Source organism: Pangasianodon hypophthalmus, chromosome 9 (genome assembly GCF_027358585.1).
Source record: "Pangasianodon hypophthalmus isolate fPanHyp1 chromosome 9, fPanHyp1.pri, whole genome shotgun sequence".
In the NCBI taxonomy this organism is placed as follows: domain Eukaryota; kingdom Metazoa; phylum Chordata; class Actinopteri; order Siluriformes; family Pangasiidae; genus Pangasianodon; species Pangasianodon hypophthalmus.
Genome location: NC_069718.1, coordinates 13,308,496 through 13,332,174, shown reverse-complemented (window position 1 = coordinate 13,332,174; position 23,679 = coordinate 13,308,496). Strand labels below are relative to the sequence as shown.

The following is a 23,679-nucleotide window of genomic DNA, read 5'->3' as shown; positions in this document are numbered from 1 at the left end:
CATCCCCATGCTTCACAGCTGGGATGGTTTTTCTTCAGATTAAAAGCCTCACCCTTTTTCCTCCATACATACTGGTGAGATGATCATTATAGCCAAACAGTTCAATCTTTGTTTGATCTGACAAGAAAACACTGCTCCAAACTCAGCTGCAGACTTCAGTCTGGCTTTTTTATGCTGCTGTTGGAGTAGGGGCTTCTTTCTTGCATGACAGCCTTTCAGTTGAACCTTTCTGTCCAAAGTTTGTTCATCCCTGGGAGGTAATTTGTGCCTCCTTACTGAATTATGCAGAGTCTGTGTGGTCCCAAGAGTTTGCATACAATTTTGTGTAGAGATGCTTGTGGTACCTTCAGTTGCTTGGAACCGGACTTGTGGAGGTCCCCAATTTATTTTCTGAGGTTTTAGTTATGTTGCTTGGATTTTCCCATGGTATCAAGGACACAAATGCACTGTCTCTAAATGTATGGTGTTTTACAGCCTTTTTCCTCACAATTGGCCAATCAGAAGCTTCGAAAAATCATTACCTCAATTTCTGGAATCTTTTAGACTGTTTAAAGAGACAGACAACTTGGTGTATGTAAACCTATGGCCCCCTGGAATTCTAATATAGTGAATTAAAGCTGAAATAAATCTGTCTCTAATCGATTGTTTTAAAATTACCTCTGTTGTGAACAGTAGATGCTCTTGCCAAAAGAAATGTATGCTGACGTGAAATGTGTGGAGTTGGAAAAACTGAGACTGAATCTCTTTAGCCTAGGTGTATGTATTTGGCCTCAGTTTTATTTTATTACTGTTAAGATTGTTATAAAATGTATGCAGATTTCGCTTGGGATCGATAAAGTCTATCTATCTATCTATCTATCTATCTATTGAAAAGACAATTATATTGTTAATTAAGTATATGATAGTTAATTATCAGCCAAAATTTCATTAACATGATGGATTAGAAATGTTACAGGGAACAAAAACGGAGCACAGAAACGAATAAAACTTTTCACTGACCCAATCAAAGACATGAACAAAATCACTGTAAGTTGTTCCAGAGTGAAAACATTTTTAAAAAGGTGTTTAACCAGGTAATAACATTATTTTTCACTCCAGAGCGATTTCAAGAATGTATACGCTAAATCTGAACATTTTCCCAAAAGGCCTAAATTTCTGTCCAGAGTCAATCATTTCCTACACGCCTGGCTACAGGAAGATATGATGTTTGACAGCCACTATAGCCCAGTTTTCAAATACGGGGCAAGGGCAGGAAAATCTGTGTACAAAGTATTTTTCCTGTGATTCTGTACAAAACAACTTACAGTGCAAAGTTGAAAAATGCATTGAAAATGTTGAAAATATACACTCACAGAACACTTTATTAGGAACACCTGTACACCTGCTCATTCATGCAATTATTTAATCAGCCAATCATGTGGCAGCAGTGCAATGCATAAAATCAAGCGGATGCAGGCCAGCAGCTTCAGGTAATGTTCACATCAACCGGGACAAAATGGGATTTTGACTGTGGCGTGGTTGTCTGTGTCAGATGGGTTGGTTTGAGTATTTCTATAACTGCTGATCTGGGATCTTCACACACAACAGTTTCTAGAGTTTACTCAGAATGGGGCAATAAAGAAAAAAACATCCAGTGAGCAGACTTAACCACCTTGTTGATGAGAGCGGTCATTGGAGAGTGGCCAGACGGGTTCGAGCTGACAGAAAGACTGCAGTAACTCAGAGAAATACTCCATTGTGTTGAGCAGAAAAGCATCTTAGACTACATCAAACGTTGAGGCAGATTGGCTACTACAGCAGAAGACCATGTCAGGTTCCACTTCTGTCAGCCAAGAACAGAAAGCTGAGGCTGCATTGGGCACAGGCTCACCAAACCTGGACAGTTGAAGACCGGAAAAGCACAGCCTGATCTGATGAATCTTGATTTCTGCTCAGGCACACAGATAGTAGGGTCAGAATTTGGCGCCAACAGCATGAATCCATGCTACCTACCTGCCTTGTGTCAACAGTCCAAGCTGGTGGAGGTGGTGTAATGGTGTGGGAAATGTTTTCTAGCCATACTCTGGGCCTGTTAATACCAACCAATCATTGCTTGAATGCCACAGCCTACTTGAGTATTGTTGCTGGACATGTGCATCCCTTCATGGACACAATTTGCCCATTTTCTAATAGCTACTTATTGCTACCAGATAATGATAATGCACCATGTCACAAAGCAAAAGTCATGTCAAACTGGTTTCATGAACATGACAAGGAGTTCAGTGTTCTTCAGTGGCCTGTCCAGATCGGAATCCAGTAAAACACCTTTGGGATGTGGTAGAACACGAGGTTCGCAGCATGAAAGTGCACCTGAAAAATCTGCAGGAACTGCATGATGCAGGCACATCAACATGGACCAGAATCTCAGTGGAATGTTTCCAACATCTTGTGGAATCCTGGCCGTGAAGAATTGAGGCTGTTTTGAGAGCAAACGTAGGCCCCACCCAGTATTAGTAGAGTGTTCCTAATAAAGTGCTCAGTGAGTGTGTGTTTCTATTTAAATGCAGTGTTTGGTTTTGTTTACACCCTGGGCTTCCTATAAGCAGAGTAAACTAGCATGTGTAAACCATGGTTATTAACGGTTATTAACCATTCTTTTATTTCATTCTAACTAGTTTTTTAACTACATTAGGGTGTGTGAAGTGGGAGTGTAACTGAAGTGGGAGTGTAAAAATAACAAAAAGGAAAAATGAATGGTTCCTAAACCCTGACCCTCATAGATCCATCTCAGACTTCATGTAGTAGTTTGAGTGATAGGACCTAAGTCAGCTTTAAGTGGACATGTTACTAGTTGTATTTTATATGGATAATTCCTATTCAGATAAAGTCCTGCTACTTAAGGCTACGTTTGCATGACAACGATGTAGTCGGAAAAGTTTTTCTCTTGCGTTTTCAAAAAGTTTCACGTATACACGACAAGGTTTTCAAAACGATTCGCGTTTACACATATCCACGATAACGGCCAAAAACGCTCTATTACGTATGCCAGGCCAGTAGTTGGCGCTGTCACCTTGTTAGTTGGTTGTAAAATTGGTGAAGTAAATCCACACTTTGCTGAAGACGCGTTAGGAAACTCTTGAGCAGCAACAACACTACCATGTACTCTGCCATTGTTGTGTATGTTTGTTCGCGCTTGCCTTTACAATAGACACGTACTGCGCATGTCTACATACCTAACACGTACTACGCATGTGCATGACGTCACCGTTTTCAAAGATTCCCGTACTGGGTGTTTACATGGAGACGATAACGATAAACAGCGGCGTTTTCAAAAACTTGCACTTTGAAACTCATTTTCAAAAATATGCGTTTTCAGTCCCCAAAACGCCGTTGTCGTGTAAACGAACAGGCAAAACGCATAAAAAGTTTCCCGTTTTTGGCTGAAAACGTTGTCGTGTAAATGGCCCCTAAGACAAATAAACAGCCAGGTGGAAATGGGTTCAAAGTGTCTGTTTCCACACATTCCTTCTTTCTTGTTTCTGTCATTTTTCTTTGTTTTTCCCCCCCCTTTTATCTCCTCTCTCATTGCCTCAGTGCTTTTGTCTTAGCTGATGACTTCATTATTAAGGAGTAGAAACAGCAGGCACTCCCTCACAGCCACTCCTCATCTCACACGCAACACTGAATTCACATAGTCTGCATCTGTGTGTTTATTAATGTGTGTTTGTGTCTACTCTGTTTACTCATTTATTCGTCCATCTGTTTATTTGCTAATTAGCCTCAGTTGGCGTTGGGAGGTAAGCTCTTCGGACACAATGCTCACTTGCAGAGATTTGTGGGCAGTGCTTGAGGAAATCATCAGCATTGTAAAGGGAAATCACATTAGAAGCCAAAAATAACAGCCATGGTGCTTCTTAACAAGCCCGACGGCAAGGACAGAGTCCTCAGCACATGGGCAGAAATAGAGAGCAATAGTGATAGTGATGCACTAACAAATCAAATAATGCAGAATTCCATGCATTTAATTATTGTCATGAATCTCAGATACTTGAAGCCAGGTATCATTGACCATTTTTGCTACCAAACGAATGAGTAAACCCCAAAATAGCATGTAAATGCCATTTCATTACTCTTCTCCAGCTCTGTTTTAATATCGGGAGAATAATTCTACGCCTCTTTGTGTGCCTTTCTCTCTCCTTGCTAGAGAAGGTCTCCCATGGCAACACATCACTGTTTGGTGTGCTCTGATTGGTGGGTCAAGAGCCGAGACAAAACACATACTCAGCGTCGGGAGTGTGTGAGTGAACAGGACTCAAAGAGACATGTCATGATGAAGCTGAAGAGGAAGTTCACTTAGTGTTCTCAGGCTCAATTGGTACTAGAAAGTAGAAGCCAGCCACCTGTGGAATTGAAAAAGATTGTATTAATATCACATTGCATCACTTTGAGCCACTATTCTGCAAAGATTTGGCCTTATCATTAAGTATCATTGAATATTTGAGAATTTATTTGGTACAAAACCAGCTTCAGCTCCTGTTTCTAATGAATTATTGAACTGATTTTTTCCGTGGCATTAAAACGGTTTGCCACTGAGAGTGACAAAGCGTGCAGAGGATTTTGTGACATTTGAGGCAACAAAAAGCAGAATGCTGTTTGTGGAGCGCATTGTCTTGTGATTTAGGCTGCCATTGCCACTGTTTTCCTTTTTTGGTAGATTTCATTCTTTTACTCTTGGTATTGATTTTTGGTCTTGTCTGAGAAACATTTTAGGCCAATAACTCATCTCTGTATATCTCTTACAGACCAACTGTCAGCATAGATCCAGAGATTCAATACAAATACCACAACCCCAGAAGATTCACTTCCTACATTGACTGAGATGTTAAAATTTTTCGTAGACAAAAGGCTTTAAAGTGCTATTAGATTTCATCAAAGCACTCCACTATTGTGTAAAGCTGTTTAACATAACTAAAGAGGAAATGCACATTTGTGGGAAAGACTCCGTCTCCTCATTCCAGTCTTAAGGATTATACACACCTCGTATTTGTGTGATTCCACTGTATGTAAAATATATGACTTCAGTTAGCAAGCTTATTATGAATTGATTCAGGTGTCAGGAACGCTATAAAGATCAGACGATGGAGAATTGCTGATCCCTCGATGGTTTTTGTTTTTCATATCATTCTGTTTAAACTCTAGAGACTGTTGTATGTGAAAACCCCAGGAGATCGGCAGTTTCTGAAATACTTAATCAAGCCTGTCTGACACCAACACCCCTGCTACTGCCAAATTCACTGAGATCACATTTTTTTTCTCCATTCCGATGTTTGATCATGTGATGAATATTAACTGAAGCTCTTGACCTGTATCTGCATGATCTTCTACATTGCTCTGCTGCCACAGCATTAGCTTATTGCATAATTGCATGTAACAGAAATGGTCAAAATATAAATGTTAGGATATTAATAGTGAAACAATCAAAGTTACAGTTTTAAATGTGTTCCAGTTGTGTATTATTTAACTTGCCTCTACACATCACATTTCCTGCTGGATTTTTGTGAGTCTCTGGCATTTTTTTTTTTCTTTCATCCCCCTAGGTCATATATTTTCTTCCTGAATACTTTTTCAGTGTTGGAATTGGTATTTCTAAACACTTTTCTATCATTTTATACCCTTTTCCAGTTCTGTTAAAGGTCACCATCTTCTCTGTAAAAGTCTTTGTGATAGCTTTTTTTATTCCATTTTTCTTTTTTAACTTCTCACTGCTGCTTGAGGCTTAAGACGAGATGTGATGACTTTTAAAACATTAGGTACTTTAGTGGGCCACATAATTTTATTAATGTTTTGTGCATAATCTGTAAAGCAGAGAATTCAACACTGCAGTGGTATAAAGAAGATTATATATATATATATAGTCTCCTTTGCTCCTATACAAAAGACATCTTATGAAGGTAAATAAAACAAGTTAAGTAACGTAACTGCTTTTTGCTTTATAGTCTTGAAGATGAAATTTCAAATAAATATTTCGGACAAGTCATGTGAATAAAGCTTATAACAAATGCAGTGCTAATCCCAGGCCCAGCTAGCTCTTCAGCCTTCTTATGAGCAAGCAGCTCACGGTGCCTGATGTCTCACAGCACTAGAGAGGCAGCGGTGATTGATGGTGTTGATAGTGTGTACTGAAGTGCCCTGCATGTACAGTGGTGTCCCAGTGCACAGCAGCTCTGTCTCCATCCTGCATCCTGCAGTCTGTCTTCAGGTTCACCTTCAACTGTGTCCCCGTTAGAAAACGTTCAACATTCGCAATAAAACTCGGGAACAATTTGTGGGGAAATAGAATTGTGTAATCTAATAGTATATGGTTCATGTACGTGTATAATGTTTAGCCTTGTACCTGTGTGTGTGTGTGTGTGTTTCGTCTCAATTCTGAGTGTGGAAAATGCCTTGTCAACTCTCATTAGTGGAACGATAACAAGAAGCGACGTGGTAATTTCTGAATGGCTTTAAAAGACTTGTATCCTGTCAGTTGTGGGGTTGCCACAAAACCGTGTGAGTGTGTGTATGTGTGTCCTCCCTGTGAGATGCTGTGTGTGTGTGTATGTGTGTGTCCGTGTGTCTGTGTGTGTCCTCACTATGAGATGTGTGTATGTGTATGTGTCCTCACTATGAGATGTTGTGTGTATGTGTATGTGTCCTCACTATGAGATGTTGTGTGTATGTGTATGTGTCCTCACTATGAGATGTTGTGTGTATGTGTATGTGTCCTCACTATGAGATGTTGTGTATATGTGTGTCTGACACACATATGAAAGGTGACCTTGCATGCTAAGAGTAAGATGAATGATGGATAATGTGGATAACTTGTCCTCTTGGTATCCAGACTTATCTTTTCATGTGGAAATGTCCTTTTCTGAAGTTTTTCTGACCTCACTCTCTCTCACACTCTTTCTCTCTCTCTTCTCTACACTACAGTGGCGACCTTTCCTGCCAGGCCTAAAATATGAGGTCATTGATTCTGCATACATCTCCCTGTACACAGGTAATCTCCTCTGGGTACACACACACACAAACACACACACACACACACACTGTACACACATTCTTCCTCCACCTCAAACCACTTGATCAGCTGTCACACCATCTCTATCACATGACTCCCTGCGACTCCTCACTGGTCGTGACTTTCAGTTTTGTGCTAGCTGTTAAGTGCTCGGGGAACTGGCACTGCATGTTCTGAGGATGGTGATAGATCCGATTTCTCAAATATAACAGGATTCCCCTCTTAGGCAGGGATTGATTTGACAATAGATGCCATCAGTGGTTAGAGACTTAGAAGGTGGCAGAGTCATAATTCTTTCATTAATGTTAACAATGGGGAAAAAGTAGCACTCCATTTATATATTATTATACCACAGCAGTGCTGTTGAATTCTCTGATCTGATTGGCTTGAAGCCATGGATAGTATAGTAGTGAAGGCTGTAATTAAAATGGCAGGTTTACATTAATGTTCTAATATGTTAATATTTCTATAGTATCAGCTCAAAGAAAAATGTGTAATCACTGAAATGTTGAGGTTAGGAGACGATTATTGAATATTTATGGAAGGAGTCTCCAGTGTCAGAGCTTTGTGAGAGTCAGGAAGTTTTCCCATAACACCACTCCCTGTTATGTTTTATTATTTACTTATATGGGATTGGCAGTGTTGATCTTATGGAAATGTGATTAAAACAGGTTTTGACAGCATGGCTCTGTAATAAGGGCTTAATTTAACTACAAAGTGAACAAATTGCCTATCAGATGTTAATCAATAATGTTTCATATTAAATAGGCTTACTGTATGAAGGATAGCTAGCTCAGAGGTGACAGTTTCATCAGGCTATGCAAACATTTATGTAGCAAGTCAAATTACTTAGAATGAATAGACTATCTGATCTATCTGATCTGTAGGAATTCCCATTGGATGAATCGGAAGGCACAGAAATGGAGAGAGTAGAATTGCTGCCTCATCGCACCAGGGTCCTTGGTTCAAGACTAGCTGATCTAACACATAACCAGTATTTTTATATAACCAATACCAAAATTTGCCAATAAACCATTCATGACACAGTTACAACCTTCAAAAATGGTCAACTAAAAGACACACTGTAGCTACTACAACATTTGTGCGTTTTCTTGGAAAAGAAAAAAATAAGAGTGACCAGTGACACAGAATTAATGAGGCAGCAAATTTGACTTTATAATACTTCAGGATTGTCTTTATATTTAATTATGCTATCTTCCATTTGTAGGCTAGATTTTTAGAGCTTTTTCAGACATTATTAGTTATCCATGTGTGGGTGGGACACTTCTGCCTTTTAGAGGTGCTACTTCAGTCCCAGAATTCTGTTCTCAAGGGTGGTCTGATGATTTTAGTGTCTTCAGGATAGAGATCTCTGATTTTACAAACAGATGTGGCAGTGGAAAATGGTTTTGACAGCTGCTGCACGCAGTGTTTATTCATTTTGATGTGTGTATCTGAACAATATTTAATTACTTCTAGCAATCACAAAATGATAGATGCAGCAGACAGAAGAGTCTTTCTTTTCATCACTTCATCTCCATACTGTCTTCACTGGGGGCTCATTAGAAGGAAAAATGAAGTCAATCATAAGGAAGCATCCCACAAGCTGATTAAATCACATTTTTATATCTATTCTGAACCAAAAATCTCAGTTTATAGATGACTTACATTCATGAAATTTTAGATGTTCATTCTTATTCCTATTTAAAAGAATATTACAGAGGAACCTCTCAAAATGTTCATAGTTGTTGAGTTCTTGTTAGTTTCTATAAAGAAAACATGTTTTTTAACAGCAAATGGGATTTTCTTGAATAAACAATGAAGGAATGATATTCCAACACTGTTCTATAAAAGTCTCCAGTGTTTTTCACAGTAAAATAAACATTTAAATTGCTAGATTTATGTTTTTGTGGGCAAATTTAATTAAGCCTCAAACTTCGAATACAAGAGAAATACTTACACAAGTAGAAATATTAGCAATTAACTGGCAGAGATTGAGTGTGGTATGTATTGTTGTTGTAAAATAACCCTATTCACCTGTAGTGTCTCTCCTTAAACAGGGAATTAAAGTTCCTCAGATGAATTAACAGCAGGCACTTAAACAGACATTTTTTTCATAAACAGATCTCATTAGACTGCGTGTCTTAAGTCTCATTCATGTCGTTGCTATGGGAATGAAACTCACTACTACCTGCTATGTATGAAATTGTTTCTTTTCTCATGTTCCTCTGTAAATTCTCTTTTGGCCATTACTCTTGTAAGCTTGATTGACTTGCACTAGTCACTAAATATTGTGAGAATCTGAAATCATTAGAGTCATTCATTTTTCAGTTCGCCTTGTGTTTACGCCTCAATTCCCACAGTGGTTTGATGGAGGTGGGAGAAAGGGATTGTGGGACATAGGTTGCTTAGCAACCGGAGCCAGCAGAAGCCCAAGTTTTCCAGTGCTTAACCATTTCCTCTCCAGAGGCACACAGCAGCTTTTGAAATTTATCAAATATGATTTTCTTGCCAGAGACAGGAATGCACAGGAACTCTTTTGTATGCCTGATTGTTTGTCTCAATCATCGTTTTATTATTCATCAGCCTTTATGTCCATTTCTCATCCACTCTGTTCCAGCTGCTTTATGATCCCTTAACGTGAATTAAAATATGTCTGTGATCATCAGTTAAAATTATTCAGTGACCCTGGATACCCCTAGAATAGGAATCCCCTAGGAATAGGAGGCTCTCTCATTATGCTAAATGATGCTTTTAATCAAATCGCTATAGCCAGGACCTCTTTGCTGCAGTTTCCCCATCACACAATAGATCTGAAGCCTAACGTGATTCCTCCATGATGCATGGCCTGTCAATGCACAATTTTAGCCACTATTTATACAAATGAGTGCCTCATGTGCTTAGGAGAGAGGCTTTTAACTACATAAATGTCTAAACCTATCAAACATCATCATTCAGCTTGCACCACTGAGACAGAGAGTGAAAACGTCATCCTTCCTGCTCATTCAGAGCCTGTGCTGTTGTAGGTTCAATGTTTTAATTAGTTTACATTTTTACATCATTTCAGTTTTTATTTTCAGTTTTTGTCTTTTCTGTTTTTACAGTGTTTGTACAGGTGTTTCATTTAGTGTATGCTTTATGGTTTATTTCTGAGGACAATTTGAAAGGTTTTTGTATTGGGTGTACCACTAGAATGAACATGCACTACATTAAGCTAGACCTCACATGAACACAAATGTTGCACAGAAAATGAAATGCTTTTATTTATTTCAACATCTTATTAAATTTATTTCTTTATTTTTGGCATGCTGCACACAAATTGGGTCTTGAAAATGCTCAGCTCATTTCTTAATTTTCCTATACAGCTCATTTCCTAATCTGGAAGTTTTTGGTCTCCAGTAATAATAATGTAGCTCCTTACTGTAGAGAACTAAATGTTAAATGATGGCCTAAAAAGTATCCAGTTAAGAATGGGAAAAGAGTTGTACTAAGGGAACATAAGATTAATCTCTTTTTCACATTGTGAGAGTGCATCATATTCACCAGGATGATGTTATGCCTTTCAGACTATATGCTCATGGTTTAGGGTGGGTCGAGCAGATGATCATTAAACACTTCACTACCTGACATCCTGGTCAGGTTTGCAGTGGATCTGGAGTCTATCCTAGACAGACTGGATAGGACGCCAGTCCATCACAGGGCACCATGCGCACACATTCACACTTAGAGGTAATATCGCATAGTCAGTTCACCTACATGCATGTTTTTGGGAGGAAACGCTTCCAGGAGCCCTTGTATGGATGGGAAGAACATCCGAAACTCCATACAGACTGTAACCTAAGCACAGGATCATACCGGGAACCCTGAAGCCGTGAGGCGGCAATGCTACCCACTGTGCCACAGACTATTACATGCTTAATAGTCTTCCTAATTAGCAAACAAGCTGCTGCTACATTGTTGAGATAAATCTTGTGCATTGTACCGACTTTTTTGTGCTATCTGAATGGGTTATACAAATAGAGTTGTAGCCAAGTCAATCCCTAGCTTTGCTAACATCTGAGCTGAACGAGAGGCTCCACCTCCTCAGTTGTACTGTTCACACTTGGTAAATAATGCTGGAAAATGTAGTGGGTTTTTTTAATTCCCTGTGGATTAACTGATGTTGACTTTCCTTTTAATTACACACTCCAATTAGACAGCAAAAATGTCACACATATAAATCAGATGTCCTTAGAGAGCTGGGATGGATGATGGATGTTTGGATGGATGAATGAATGAACGCATGGCTGGGCTGATGGATGCTTGTGATTAAAGCCCACACTCTTTCTGATTTAAACTTTGAAGGAAGCGGAATTTGTTCAGCAAGCAACAGGTAATCGATCACTCTTTCACACCGCCAGTCATTTAGGCACAAATTATTAAATTAAATTGCATACATGAGCGCTGGAAGCAAAGCACTCTGAAACTGAAATCTGACTAAATCTGACTAATCTGTCAGTTCCCGCCAACATGAAGCAGAAGAAAACAGCGCTTCGGGGTCGTACACACACATATTGGTGATTCGCTCGAATTAAATGCATTTGAAATCCTCTCTCATCTCTCCCAAGGGACTGCACTGTGGCTGGTTTTCTAATGCTGGTACTTCATGGAAAACTGAATCTATCCATTCATCGATAATGAACTAAAACAGTACGCACTATTTCCCCCTTCCTCTCTGTCTCTGTGTGAAAGATGAGAGCGGTCTGAAGATGAACAGCGTGGATCACATCCCTCAGACGCTGGCCAGCCACAGTCGACTCCCTGTGGAGACTCAGACCAGCAGGCAGCACGGCGCCGACATGCTGAAACCCGACCCCCGCGACACCTTCTTCAGGAGTGAGCCTTTATCTGACGCTCTTTATCGCTTTTCCTGTTCACTCTGTTAGCTGTGCCCTGAACGGACCACATAAATGAGGTCTAACCTTTATCTCTTCTCTATTTCTGCCCCTTTGTCACTGCAGCACCAATGATTGACCCTTCTCGGCTGGAGAACGTGCTGCCACCTTGTCTGTACTCACCCACGTATGTGGTTAAAGACTTCCCCATCGCACGCTACCAAGGCCTGCAGTTTGTGAGTTCCTCACATACACATGTACACACATACGGATTGATGAAAATTAGTCTGTTAGAATGAAAAAATGTTTGTGTGTGTGCAACGCAATGGGAGCAATGCTGGAGACAAACAGATGGTTGTAATGTGTTTCAATGCCAGTATCTGAGAAACAAAGGAGCCTTTTCCGTGCACCTGTTGCAGTGTGCTCTCAATGACTGCTGAAATGCCCGACTACATATTAAGCAGTGCTGCCCCCATCTGGTCTATATACAGCAGTGCAGAAAAAATGGTTTGATGATTGGGGAATATAAACATAGAAATTACATAAAACCATTGTTCTGGTTTAGTTAGAAGGTGTTGATTCTGACCGTAGTGCCTGCTGTAATTCACATCACAGGTTTATAGTAACATGATTCTTCAATATGTTATTGTTTCTAAAGTAACAGCTCATTCCCATGTACTTGTATAGTGGACAATCTACATAATCTATAACTAATAATAAACAGACAAAATTTTTGTTATTTGACAAAGAAAAAATTTATAATTTTTGATAAAGTGTAGTTTGCTGTAAGTAGACGTTTATTTAACATTTATGGAAGGAGTCTCCAGTGTCAGCACTCTGTTTTTTTGTCTTATTAACTTAAAGAGAGAGAAAAAAGGGAGGCTGGTGAGGGAAGGGCTGTTTATAGCTGCTATAACGGAAGTTATATCAGGAACTAACTTGTCTCACGAACAGTCCACGACAGTACAAATAACTATAAACAGGTAAAAACATAGTGTGTCGTTCATTAATAAATTAAAAATTGAAGTCTTTGGCAAATCACTGTGGTATAAGAGGAGGAATAAAGCACTTCGAAGAATGCTGTTATAGGAAAATAATCCATTTTGGATTATGGTTGCACCGCACCACCCTTTCGTGTATTATTTTCTTATAGCATATTAATATAATCCAAAGCACTGATCAGTATTATCAACCAGTTCCTTTTCATTCACTGGTTAACTCTTAAGGGCATTGCTCATAAGGCTATTAGACAAAAACATAAACCTGTATAGAATCCTTATACCTTATACAGCTGTCATAAACATGTAAAGTTAAGCCAAATATCAAAAGCATGACTGTGCTATGCTGGAAGACATTTTGTGCTTATATTCGCATGTAAAATTTGTTGTATGTCAGTCAGCATCACATGCTCACGGCATTAAATATAGCAGTGGGTTGCATTTTAAAATTATTTTTCATCCTTTTTCATTTTCTTTGCTGATGTTTGCTCTCGTACTGAGAAGATATGTATTTATTAGAAGTTTTAAATGCTTTCACACAGAAATTACTTCAAACCTAAAGCAATCTATCACAGTTATTCACAGTAGTCTAATGAATATGTGGGTTTTTCTGACTGGAATATATTACAGTCTCTTTCTATTCTTATATTATACATCAGCATCCTTAAAGGTGCTTTTCCCAGAAGAAATGTTTCTATCTTTCTTCAGAAAAACAGCATTTTTAATAATGTATTTGATTGTCTTCTTTCTGCAGGTGTATCTATCCTTCGTCTATCCCAATGATTTCACTCGGCTAACGCACATGGAACGAGAGAACAAGTGTTTCTACCGGGAGTCGCCCATTTATCTGGAGAAGTAAGATTTGTATCAAAGTTTTAAAAAAAAAGAATGCTTAAGAAGCAAAATAATTCAGGAAGCACGTTTTGAAAAAGAATAGCCGACATAGTTGATATGCACTTCTCGACTATGCTTGAGTGTGCGTGAAACCAGAAAGCATTAAGCATTGTAAGTGTTGTAGGAAATGTACAGGTCATCAGTCTGCTGAGTAATGCTTAACTGTCTGAATTCAGAGTTCAAGCCTGTAATTTAATGGTTTCTTATTTTGGGATTTTTCAGGTTTGGCTTCTACAAATACATGAAAATGGATGAAGAGGAGGATGACAGGCCATTCTTCTTCCCCAACCCTGACGGTGTGTGTGTGTGTGTGTGTGTGTGTGTGTGTGTGTGTGTGTGTGTGTGTGTGAGCATGTTTTTATACCTTGGTAGAGACCAAATGTTCCCACATGATCAAAACTGTCAGATATTCCTATTCTTGTGGGGATATTTGGTCTCTACCAAGGTATAAAAACATGCTCACACACACACACGTGTGCATGAGGAAAACTGCTTTTTTAATTAATCTAATAGAGCCAAAAGGTTTCCTTTTGGTTAATGAGGTTGAAGTTAGGGTTAGACTTAGGTGTATGCATAGCATTAATTAGCCACATTAATATCTGTCACTGGAAGGTCCTCACTAGGATAGTAAGGCAAACGCACATGTGTGTGTGTGTCTGTGTATGTGTGTGTATGTGTGTGTGTGAACTTTATATTGTGCCTGAGTCAGCTCAGTGATCCAAAAACAAAATGAGGTTTATTAGAGCGGTGTTTACTCAAGGTGTTTCATTAGTTAGGGCATAGCATGCTGATATAATGGCTTAGAGCCAGGAATCAAGTAGAGGAGATTGATTGTGTTTTCACACAGAGGAGAGCCAAATTGCCTGGAAGAACATTCAATGGTCCTTTATGGAAAACTGCCAGTTGAAAGGGCATTAACACACCTGTGAAACTGTGTAGTTTCACAATTCATAATGATGCTTCCGTTGGTCTTACAGATTTTCTTGAAGAGGAGGAAGGTGTGGATCCTGAGGATGAAGAAGAGATTGTGGGCACTCCGCCATCAAAGCGGGTCACGCGCCCCAGCCAGACCAGTCATACCTCAAGCCCTTCTCATAAATCAGGGTCTGTGTCATCCAGGAAGGAGGAAGGTGTGCAGCTAAAAAAGACAGTACTGAGAGAACAGAGACACTACTTCCACAAAGACAAGACACTGGATAGGGATTGGAAGAAAGAGGCGGGGCCAGAGGATCCTGACAGACAGTCTGAGATGGCTAAGACTGAGGACACTCAGAATGAGAATGTAGTGCACGGTCGCTCTTTGTCTTGGATTCAGAAACACAAAGAAGGAGTGAAAAGAAAGGAACACGCCCCTAAATTGAGCCGATCCTCTCTCCTGTTCCCGCAGAAATCCTCCCTCACAGCACTCACCAAACGAGCTAAGCAGCTTCTGACCAACTCCGCCCATGCTGGCCGTAAAGACAGTACTCATCACGATAATGGAAAAACCCACCCAAACACCAACAAGGAGCGCAAGAAAGACAATAAAATCTACATCACCAGACCCCGGCCTGGGAACGAGAAAAAAAATCCTGTGTCACAGCAACCCCGAGAGGTTTTCCCTGGAGTTTTTCTCTATCACAGTGGGAAAACCACCAAACTCATGAACCTTAATTCCAAGCCCAAGGTGAGAAAAGGCATCCTTGGGGCTTCTCAGTTCCTCGCCAGGCCCCCTCTTAGAGAAAACAGAGTCTTCCCTTTGAGCTCAAACTCCAGCCGTAAGAGTGTGGTTCACCGGGCCTCCAGCAGGGCGGTGCTCACGAGTCACACTGAAAAGAGCAAATTGGCAGCTACTCCAGCTAGCTCTAGCCTTCAGCCTGCTTCTCCTGTTACTCCTCCTTCCTTTCACAATATATCTTTGGAAAACGCTCTGCCTACCGAACCTCCCCGGTTCACCTCCTACCTCCGGACCACTGAGATCACTGAGACGCAGGTGAATCGAGCAGAGATGGAGCCTGAGCAGGAAGAAGAGGGTGACCTATCAGAGTACAGCTATGAGGAGGTAGAGCCGCGTCCAGGCTGGGCCGAAGAGGCCATTAACTGGCAGAGGACTTTTTCCGTCAACAGTATGGACTTTGAGGCGTTGCGTTCTGACTGGAATGATCTGAGATGTAACGTCTCGGGCAACCTGCAGCTTCCTGAGAGCGAGGTGGTGGACGTGCTTGCGCAGTACATGGAGAAACTGAATGAGCACAATGGAGGGTGAGGGGACATTTCGTTTTTGTTTGTGTGTCCGGACGTCTGTGTTTGGGTAAATGCATAAGCTTTTGTGATCATGTATCTTCACATGCCCACTTGTAGGATGTTAATGGTATAAAACAGTACAATAGCTTGATACAAACACACTCTCTCTCCCTTACAGTATCTACACACTCTTGCGGATTATAAATGTGGAGAAGAGGCGCGACTCGGCAAGGGGGAACCGGTATCTGATTGAACTGGAGCTGATGGAGAGAGGCAGGAATGTAGTGCGTCTGTCTGAATACATCTACCTCTTACTGCACCGTGGCCGGATTGAGGATAGTCTGGAGACTAGTGATGGAGCGACTGGCTCACCCTCCTCCGCTCCCGTCTCTCCCAGACCCTCTGCTTCCTCTCAGCCGCTCACCCGCACCGCCCGTGCTACCCCACGACCTGGGACTGTCTATGCCAAACCACTGCTCTGTCAGCCGGTCATGCTGCAGTGGAAAAGAGATGTCATGGTGCACTTTGTGGTACCTGGTGAGTGGTGGCCTCTCCTTAACCTTAGCCTAATGACGTGTATATGAAAGACTGTGAAATATGTGAAATATATATTAGTATTTGAGTGTATTTTCCATTTACTGGCCACCTTATTACACAGTATACATACTAACTTGCTAGTAATACTCCAAGAGTCCCAAACAGTCCAGGCAATATTTTTCCAATCTTATTCAAGTTGTGTCATTGTTGCATCCAAGGACAGAAAAAAAATTTAAACTCTATATGTATTATATGGTCATATGATGTGTATTTTTTATACAAACTGTATATACAGTATAAGGGTGTGTAAGAAATGTGGTACTAGTGAGCATATTACTCTCCCGTGCATATGTGTTATATTGTGATGATGACATGGTCTGTGGTTTTATCCGTCTCTGCAGTGAAGAACCAGGCTCGCTGGGTCCAGCAGTTCATCAGTGACATGGAGCTCTTGCACCACGAGACCAAAGATGAGAACTTCAACATCATCATCGTGGATTTCCAGAGTGATGACATGGACATAGAGCAGGCGCTGAGAGAGAGCTCTGTGCCAAGGTACCTGCTCATACCTGTTTATGTATGCTAGTGTTTTTAAATTCATGTTAATCAAATGCCTTTGTCATTGCGCTGCAATGCAGATATGACTATCTGAGGAGGGAGGGGAATTTTGAACGCTCAGCTGGATTGCAGATTGGAGTGGATACTATTGAGGTAAAAAAAAAAAAAACTCTGCTGAGCAATTATCAAGAAAAGAAGTGTTGAATTTGAACATGGTACACCAATGTTTTAATTTTGAACAAGGACACCGATGTGACCCGCATACTAAAATGTTACTTTTTGGTTGGATAACTGTGCTTGCTTATGGTTTTGTGAGTGACTCTGTGTGTGTGTGTATGTGTATGTGTGTGTGTTCTCCCAGGACAGTCACAGTATTGTGTTCCTGTGTGACCTGCACATTCACTTTCCCCTCAACATCCTGGAGAGCATCAGGAAGCACTGTGTGGAGGGCAGGCTTGCCTTTGCTCCAATCGTCATGAGGCTGGGCTGTGGGAGCTCGCCGCAAGAGCCTGATGGTAACACACACACACACACACGCACACACTTTATTCAATGACAGGGTGGTGTGATGCATTACATCTATAACAGCATGGTGTGTTTTATTCCTCTTATACCAAAGCAATTTATCAAGGATTATGTTTTTTTTATTATTAATTATGGAATGAAACATCATAATTTATATCTGTTTATAGTGACATTTAATGTCTCACCAACACCTTTTGTTATTCACTAGACAGGAGTTTAGCTAAAACACTTCAAAATGATTAAAAAAGATAAACATTCCACAACCAGAATAAATCGATTGACTATAATTCTCTAACTTCCCACAAAATTAGTGATTCAATTCAATTTTATTTTATTTTATTTGTATAGCACTTTTAACAATGGACATTGTCACTTACCCCTTCAGCAAGAAAAAGACAAAACTCCATCACTATTTCTTCTCTTTCACTCTCTTACTCATTTGTTTATACACAAGAAAAAAGACAAAACTCCATCACTATTTCTTATCTTTCACTCTTTTACTCTCATTTGTTTATATACTCCTGCTTTTTCTCTCTATCTCTCTCTCTCTCTCTGTCTCTCTCCCCCCTCCAGTTGGCTGCTGACTCCTGCCAGTCAGCATGTAGCCACACTTCTTTTCTGCCTAAAGTTAAGGTGTAATGAATTTTGATGTATTTGAACTGGCATATGACATATGTATGCAAATTTTAGAGCAATTCTGACCCCACAAATGTGCCCTGACTCAGTAATCATGTTTTTAACAATATATATATATATATATATATATATGCTTTGTATCTTCATCCTTTAGCAGCAGGCAAGACTTTATTATCTTAATCCACAATCTTCCATAAAACACACATATGCACTTACGGGCATGACACAAGGACTGATTAGAAAACCAAGACAGGTGCGATGCAGTGTTCTTCATCACTGATAAGTTTAACAGAGATAATTACTGCTGTCAGAGTGCCGATAGACTCATTTATTCTCTGTGCGCTGTTTACTATAACAGAGCCCATGTGAGTGCTTTGAGAGTAAATCAACCATGAGCAACAACAGAGATAATCATAAAAAAATAGTAATATAGGTTGCTGTGTTCAGCAGATGTATTAAACAACATAGTGAGTATTTCATTTCACCAGTACCAATGCATAAATCTAAATTAAATTCATTTCAGTTTCTTGTTGCCTCTGATGCAAAGAGCATTCCCAAACAGTTTAAATGTCCTCTAAGCAGTAACTCACTCTCCATTTTAGCAAAAATATAGGAAGGGCTTCTAATTATTTACAAAAATAAAATGTCTAAAACTGAATGTTGGCTTGTAACGTTCGTTCCCCAAAATATCCAGATCTGTACTCTATTTTTACACTCGTCACTCAGTAGTGTGAAAATATCCAGATCTGTACACTATTTTCACACTAGTAAGTGACGAGTTGTTGATGCCCCTTCTTGTGAGTGTGTGGTGACCGTTATTGTTGGCACGTGGGTGTGCACCATCCGGCTTTCTAAGTTCTGATATAAGACATTAGTAGCCATAATTTATACATTCTACTTCATAATGTATACAAAGAAGTGCCAAGATTTATGGTTTAGCTATAGAATTTACAATTTTATTACTCCTGAAACTATGAATTTCTATTGTTTTAGATAGAAGAGCAGTCAGACCAAACATAAATAAAATCTGCCTGATACAGAGGGGAAAGATGTGGGCGAGACTATGGTGTCTTTGGTTGGTTTAAAAAAAAAAAAAAAAAAGCGTTGCATATTTCTTATAAAAAAAAAACCCAGCCTGTTTCCATGAACATACATGAGAACGTTTTTGTGGTTTAATTAATTTTTTTTTCTCTCTTGCAGCCTGGATTTTTTTTGCTAGCAATATTGGCACCTTTATATACAGATCACTGTCTCCTGTTTTGTCACTTGCTACTGTTCTTAGACTTGATTGACATTTTTGTTTGTGTAAATAAATGAAGGAAGAATCTGCCGTGTTTTCCTGCATAAGAGATGAAGCTTTTTACAGTAATACAAGATTATGTTTAGAAATTTCACACGTCTGAAAGCCAATCCATGTCTAATTCCCTCTTCTTGGCAGGATACTGGGAAGTGAATGGCTTTGGCTTGTTTGGAATTTATAAGTCTGACTTTGACAAAATCGGCGGCATGAACACAGAGGAGTTTAAAGACCGCTGGGGAGGAGAGGACTGGGAACTGCTGGACAGGTGAATAGTAGTGAAATCGAAAAAAATTCTGTGTAAAGCCGTGTAAAGCTGATTTAACGTTTGCCTCCTAACATCTAAACTGATTCAATTAAGCCTTTCCTCCCTCTCTTTCTCTGTTTTTTCTTCAGAGTATTACAGAACGGCCTGGAGGTGGAGAGGTTGAGATTACGGAACTTCTTCCACTACTATCACTCTAAAAGGGGCATGTGGAACTCCCAGATAAAGAAGAGCTCAAAAGGCTAAGACTCAGCCCATATATATACTGAAAGAGAGAGACTTCAGTTAAACAAATGGGCTATCCTGAGCAGTCACATGACCTCTGACTCTTATGAACCATACAGGAGGGATACACACAGACACGGCCTGGCTACCTTTGCGTATGCACTTCAGTCCAACCCGAGAGCACTCACTGGACTCTTCTTTGTGCGTTATCTGTGTGTGTGGACGTGTGTGTGAGATTCTTTATTTGTTAGGAGGGGATTTTTTATACTTGAAGTAACCATGCTTGGAAATTTTTACTAAAAGTGAAGGTAAGTGCAGCTAAAATGAGCTGCAGTGAGAAAGCGTTCTGCCCAGTGGCTAGTGCAAGAGCACCGTAATGAGTTAGATTCCAGGAGAAATTTTAGAGAAGTTGCTTGATGTGTGCCTCAACATGCTGTTAAATATGAAGGTAATTGTGTAGAAGCTTAGCACTGTGGGTAGATATGTCCTCTATGGGTATAAGAGGTTTTTTTTAAGGCTACAGCACTGATTCCTGTTGAAGTGCAGGCTAATATTTATATTTTCCTTGATCTGTATACATGTCCTAATATCTGCCAGCAGAGGGTGACACTGAAATGCTGATTGAAATGAATGAGTGTATATGTAGTGGACAGTATTGCTCTGCTGAAAAGTTGAAGGTTAGACAAATCACCATCGTGTTCATATTTGAGCAGTAGAGATGAGAGCTGGGGGAGTGTGTCAGCCTGGTGCCCGCTCATATTTAATACGGACATTCCCCCATTATCACGTTCTGAAATGACATCAATACATCAGGATAAGTCAGTTACCCTTCAACCTGCCTGAAAATATATCCTGCAGAAAAACACCACACTTATGATTGTAACTCAAAACACAAGATTTAAGCAAACTTACTGCCGATGAAGCGCCTGCTGAAGGATTAACTGACATCAATAATTTTAATAATAGCTGTGACTGGTGAGAGGAGGAAGCAGATCGATATTGTTACATTAAGTGGAATGGATTTTCATCCCTTTCATCCCACACACTATGCCATATACTGTAAAATGATGGAGAAGCTCACTGTTCTGGGATCTGTCTTTAAAGGTGAAATCAGTACATTTTAAGTCAGATCACTGTTTGGTCCAGTTCTAACTAGTAATAATGTATCTCCCAGCCTCTGTACTGAAGAAAAAAAAATCTGTGATGTCAACCAGCAACATCCAGCCAGTCAGGACAAGCAGGCATGTTGCCTGTCATTTCAGAAAGTTTCCACTCATGCACTAGTATTCTGGCTTTTAAGCCTAGGCAGCACATGTATGTGTTCTTGGAGTGAGGCTTTTAATGATTCACCTGACAATGAACTAAATCCCTGACTATACCTTAGCAGCTGTGACGTAACAGGACATACCTGCATGTCCGCAACTCGTCTGTTCTAGCTGTTAATTAAGTTAACCTGTCAATCATCTCAATCAAACACTTTCTGATAAATATCATTCATCTTCAACACCTGTATAATCCTGGTTAGGGTCAGGCATGAGACGGGAAATACACACTAGATAGGATGCACACATTCACACACCCTCTCGCACCTATGGTCAGGTTGGTCATTTTTGGGAGGTGGAAGGAAACCAGAGTTCGTATAGGAAACCGAGACAAACACACAGTAACCTGGGCTCAGGATTGAACTTGTGTGGATGTGGGGAGGCCCAAAACCATTTACATTTACATTTACTGCATTTGGTAAACACCATTATCCAGAGTGCTTTGTAATCTCTATCAAAAACACATCCTCAGGCTACTTTACTATGTCAGGAACTAAGAGTACAATCAATCTAAATACCCTGTTGGGGAGGTTAGTAGAGTATGAAAAAACACAAGACAAGGAAACTACTCCAGCCAGCCACTAGAGAGCGTCAGCTACGTTTCGGTTCACTTTTTATCCGTGTCATGTTGTCCACCACATATCCAGTCATTGATAATAATGCTAGTGCTCATTTCAGGTTTCCTTCTCCTAAATACGCTGAATAGTTTAGAAATCCTGCTGACCGTTGACTCTCATTCTAACTGGACCTCAGAGATTGAAACTGCTGAAAATCTGACAGCTCATTTCGTTTTTTGTTTGTCTGTGTGCATTTCTTTCTATTTGCCCTGAAAAGACACCATAGACTTTGAGTTCTCAGATGCAATATGCACTCGGGCTTGTGTTGAGAGACAGCCTAAAGCTCTTGTATAGATATAGATTGTTTTACAGTGAGCTGTTACTGTAGTCTATAGGCTTTCCTGTGGGCAAATTCTGTTGTCTCCCATGTGTGCCTTTGTTTTTGGTGTTTTCTAGGCTGATGGTGGCAAGCTGGATTTTATGTGTTTTAATGGGATTTTAACTGATATATAATGATCAGAAATTGTCTTCTCTGTTGTAATGTTTAAAGGAGGAGGAATGTGTGTCTGAGTTTCACAAGAAAAATCACTGGAATTGTCTGGCAGCTGTATGCAAAGATGACACTGATACAGTAACCCCCGAGTTTTATGTCCTTTACTTCTGAAGCAAGCAGTATTTACACTGACAGGAATGACTCAGGTGCTAAAGATGTGTGGAACCGATCAGCACATTTTCTGCTTTGTGTCATTCCATTCAATACAGTTACATTACAGGTAACTCTGTTTACACGCTGGTGTATTCAAACTGGTACATTGTTTGTTGGCAAAGAATGCCACATATGTCTAAGGCTGTCACCACGGCTTTTTTAAAATTCATTAACGCTTTCTTTGTGCCCTCTCTTAACGAATGAATCCTGCAGACTCGGCCTGTTTTAGAAATCAGAGTACGAGACCGAATCATTTTGAATTCAAACAGGGATCTATATTTCGAAGTAATTTCTGTGAAATTGTTGTGTAGATAAATTTAAGAATGTATTGTATTATTTTCATTTTCAGCCTTTTGGTTATTTTTTGGAAGAATAAAGTTTTATGCTGAACTCTCATATTGACTTATGCTTTCCATCTGTAATGAATAAGTGTAATTCAGAATTATGCTTTTCTATACGTCTCCATCAGTGGTTTCTTAAAATGTAGAAAAACCTCATAAGTGCGTTCACAAAGTCAATTCTTTTCACCCTTACAGGAAAAAAAAAACGGAGCTATTTGTGAAGTCAAACCCTGCGATCTTTGTAACTGGATATGCCCCATTAGATTAGGATTACAAATACTGTAGAGTTTCCATAATGATTCTGAATGTTACATGAGACTAAGCATGACTTAATCGGAGTAATTAATCTCTCCTCCCTCAGAGAACTTTCTGGATATATAAAAAAGGTTTTAAGTCTTCCTAGTGGAATAGTATGACATGTTCATGTTTCATATGCGGCAGTAGTGCATTAGTCACACATCATTTGCCAATGCTGGCTAGAGCTACTTTCCTCTTAAATATTTGACATGGACTTGGTTAGAATAGTCAAAGCTGCTCATGTTAAAAATACATTTCACTCTGAAAACAAAATGGATTGCAGTTATATTTAACAAATGATAAGGCCCAGTTCAGTGAGAAAACCAGGTACAGATCGATCACAAATTAAAGGAAACCTGGGGCTTTCTTATACTATAGGGGACAT

At 39.8% G+C, this 23,679-nt stretch overlaps 1 protein-coding gene across 2 annotated transcripts in view; it reads left to right on the top strand.

Annotated features, from left to right (window-relative positions):
- b4galnt4a (beta-1,4-N-acetyl-galactosaminyl transferase 4a) overlaps positions 1-23,052 on the top strand; it is a 120,126-nt gene extending 97,074 nt beyond the window's left edge. For both annotated transcript variants that reach the window (XM_026919365.3, XM_034307479.2), the window contains exons 9-20: positions 6,952-7,018; positions 11,771-11,914; positions 12,040-12,149; positions 13,666-13,766; positions 14,028-14,101; positions 14,783-16,046; positions 16,207-16,565; positions 16,967-17,120; positions 17,204-17,276; positions 17,485-17,638; positions 19,723-19,849; positions 19,978-23,052. In XM_026919365.3, coding sequence (XP_026775166.3) covers positions 6,952-7,018; positions 11,771-11,914; positions 12,040-12,149; positions 13,666-13,766; positions 14,028-14,101; positions 14,783-16,046; positions 16,207-16,565; positions 16,967-17,120; positions 17,204-17,276; positions 17,485-17,638; positions 19,723-19,849; positions 19,978-20,092 — 2,742 coding nt within the window. In that variant the 3' untranslated portion in view covers positions 20,093-23,052. The remainder of the gene's footprint in view (positions 1-6,951; positions 7,019-11,770; positions 11,915-12,039; positions 12,150-13,665; positions 13,767-14,027; positions 14,102-14,782; positions 16,047-16,206; positions 16,566-16,966; positions 17,121-17,203; positions 17,277-17,484; positions 17,639-19,722; positions 19,850-19,977) is intronic.
- The last annotated feature ends 627 nt before the right edge of the window (positions 23,053-23,679 follow it).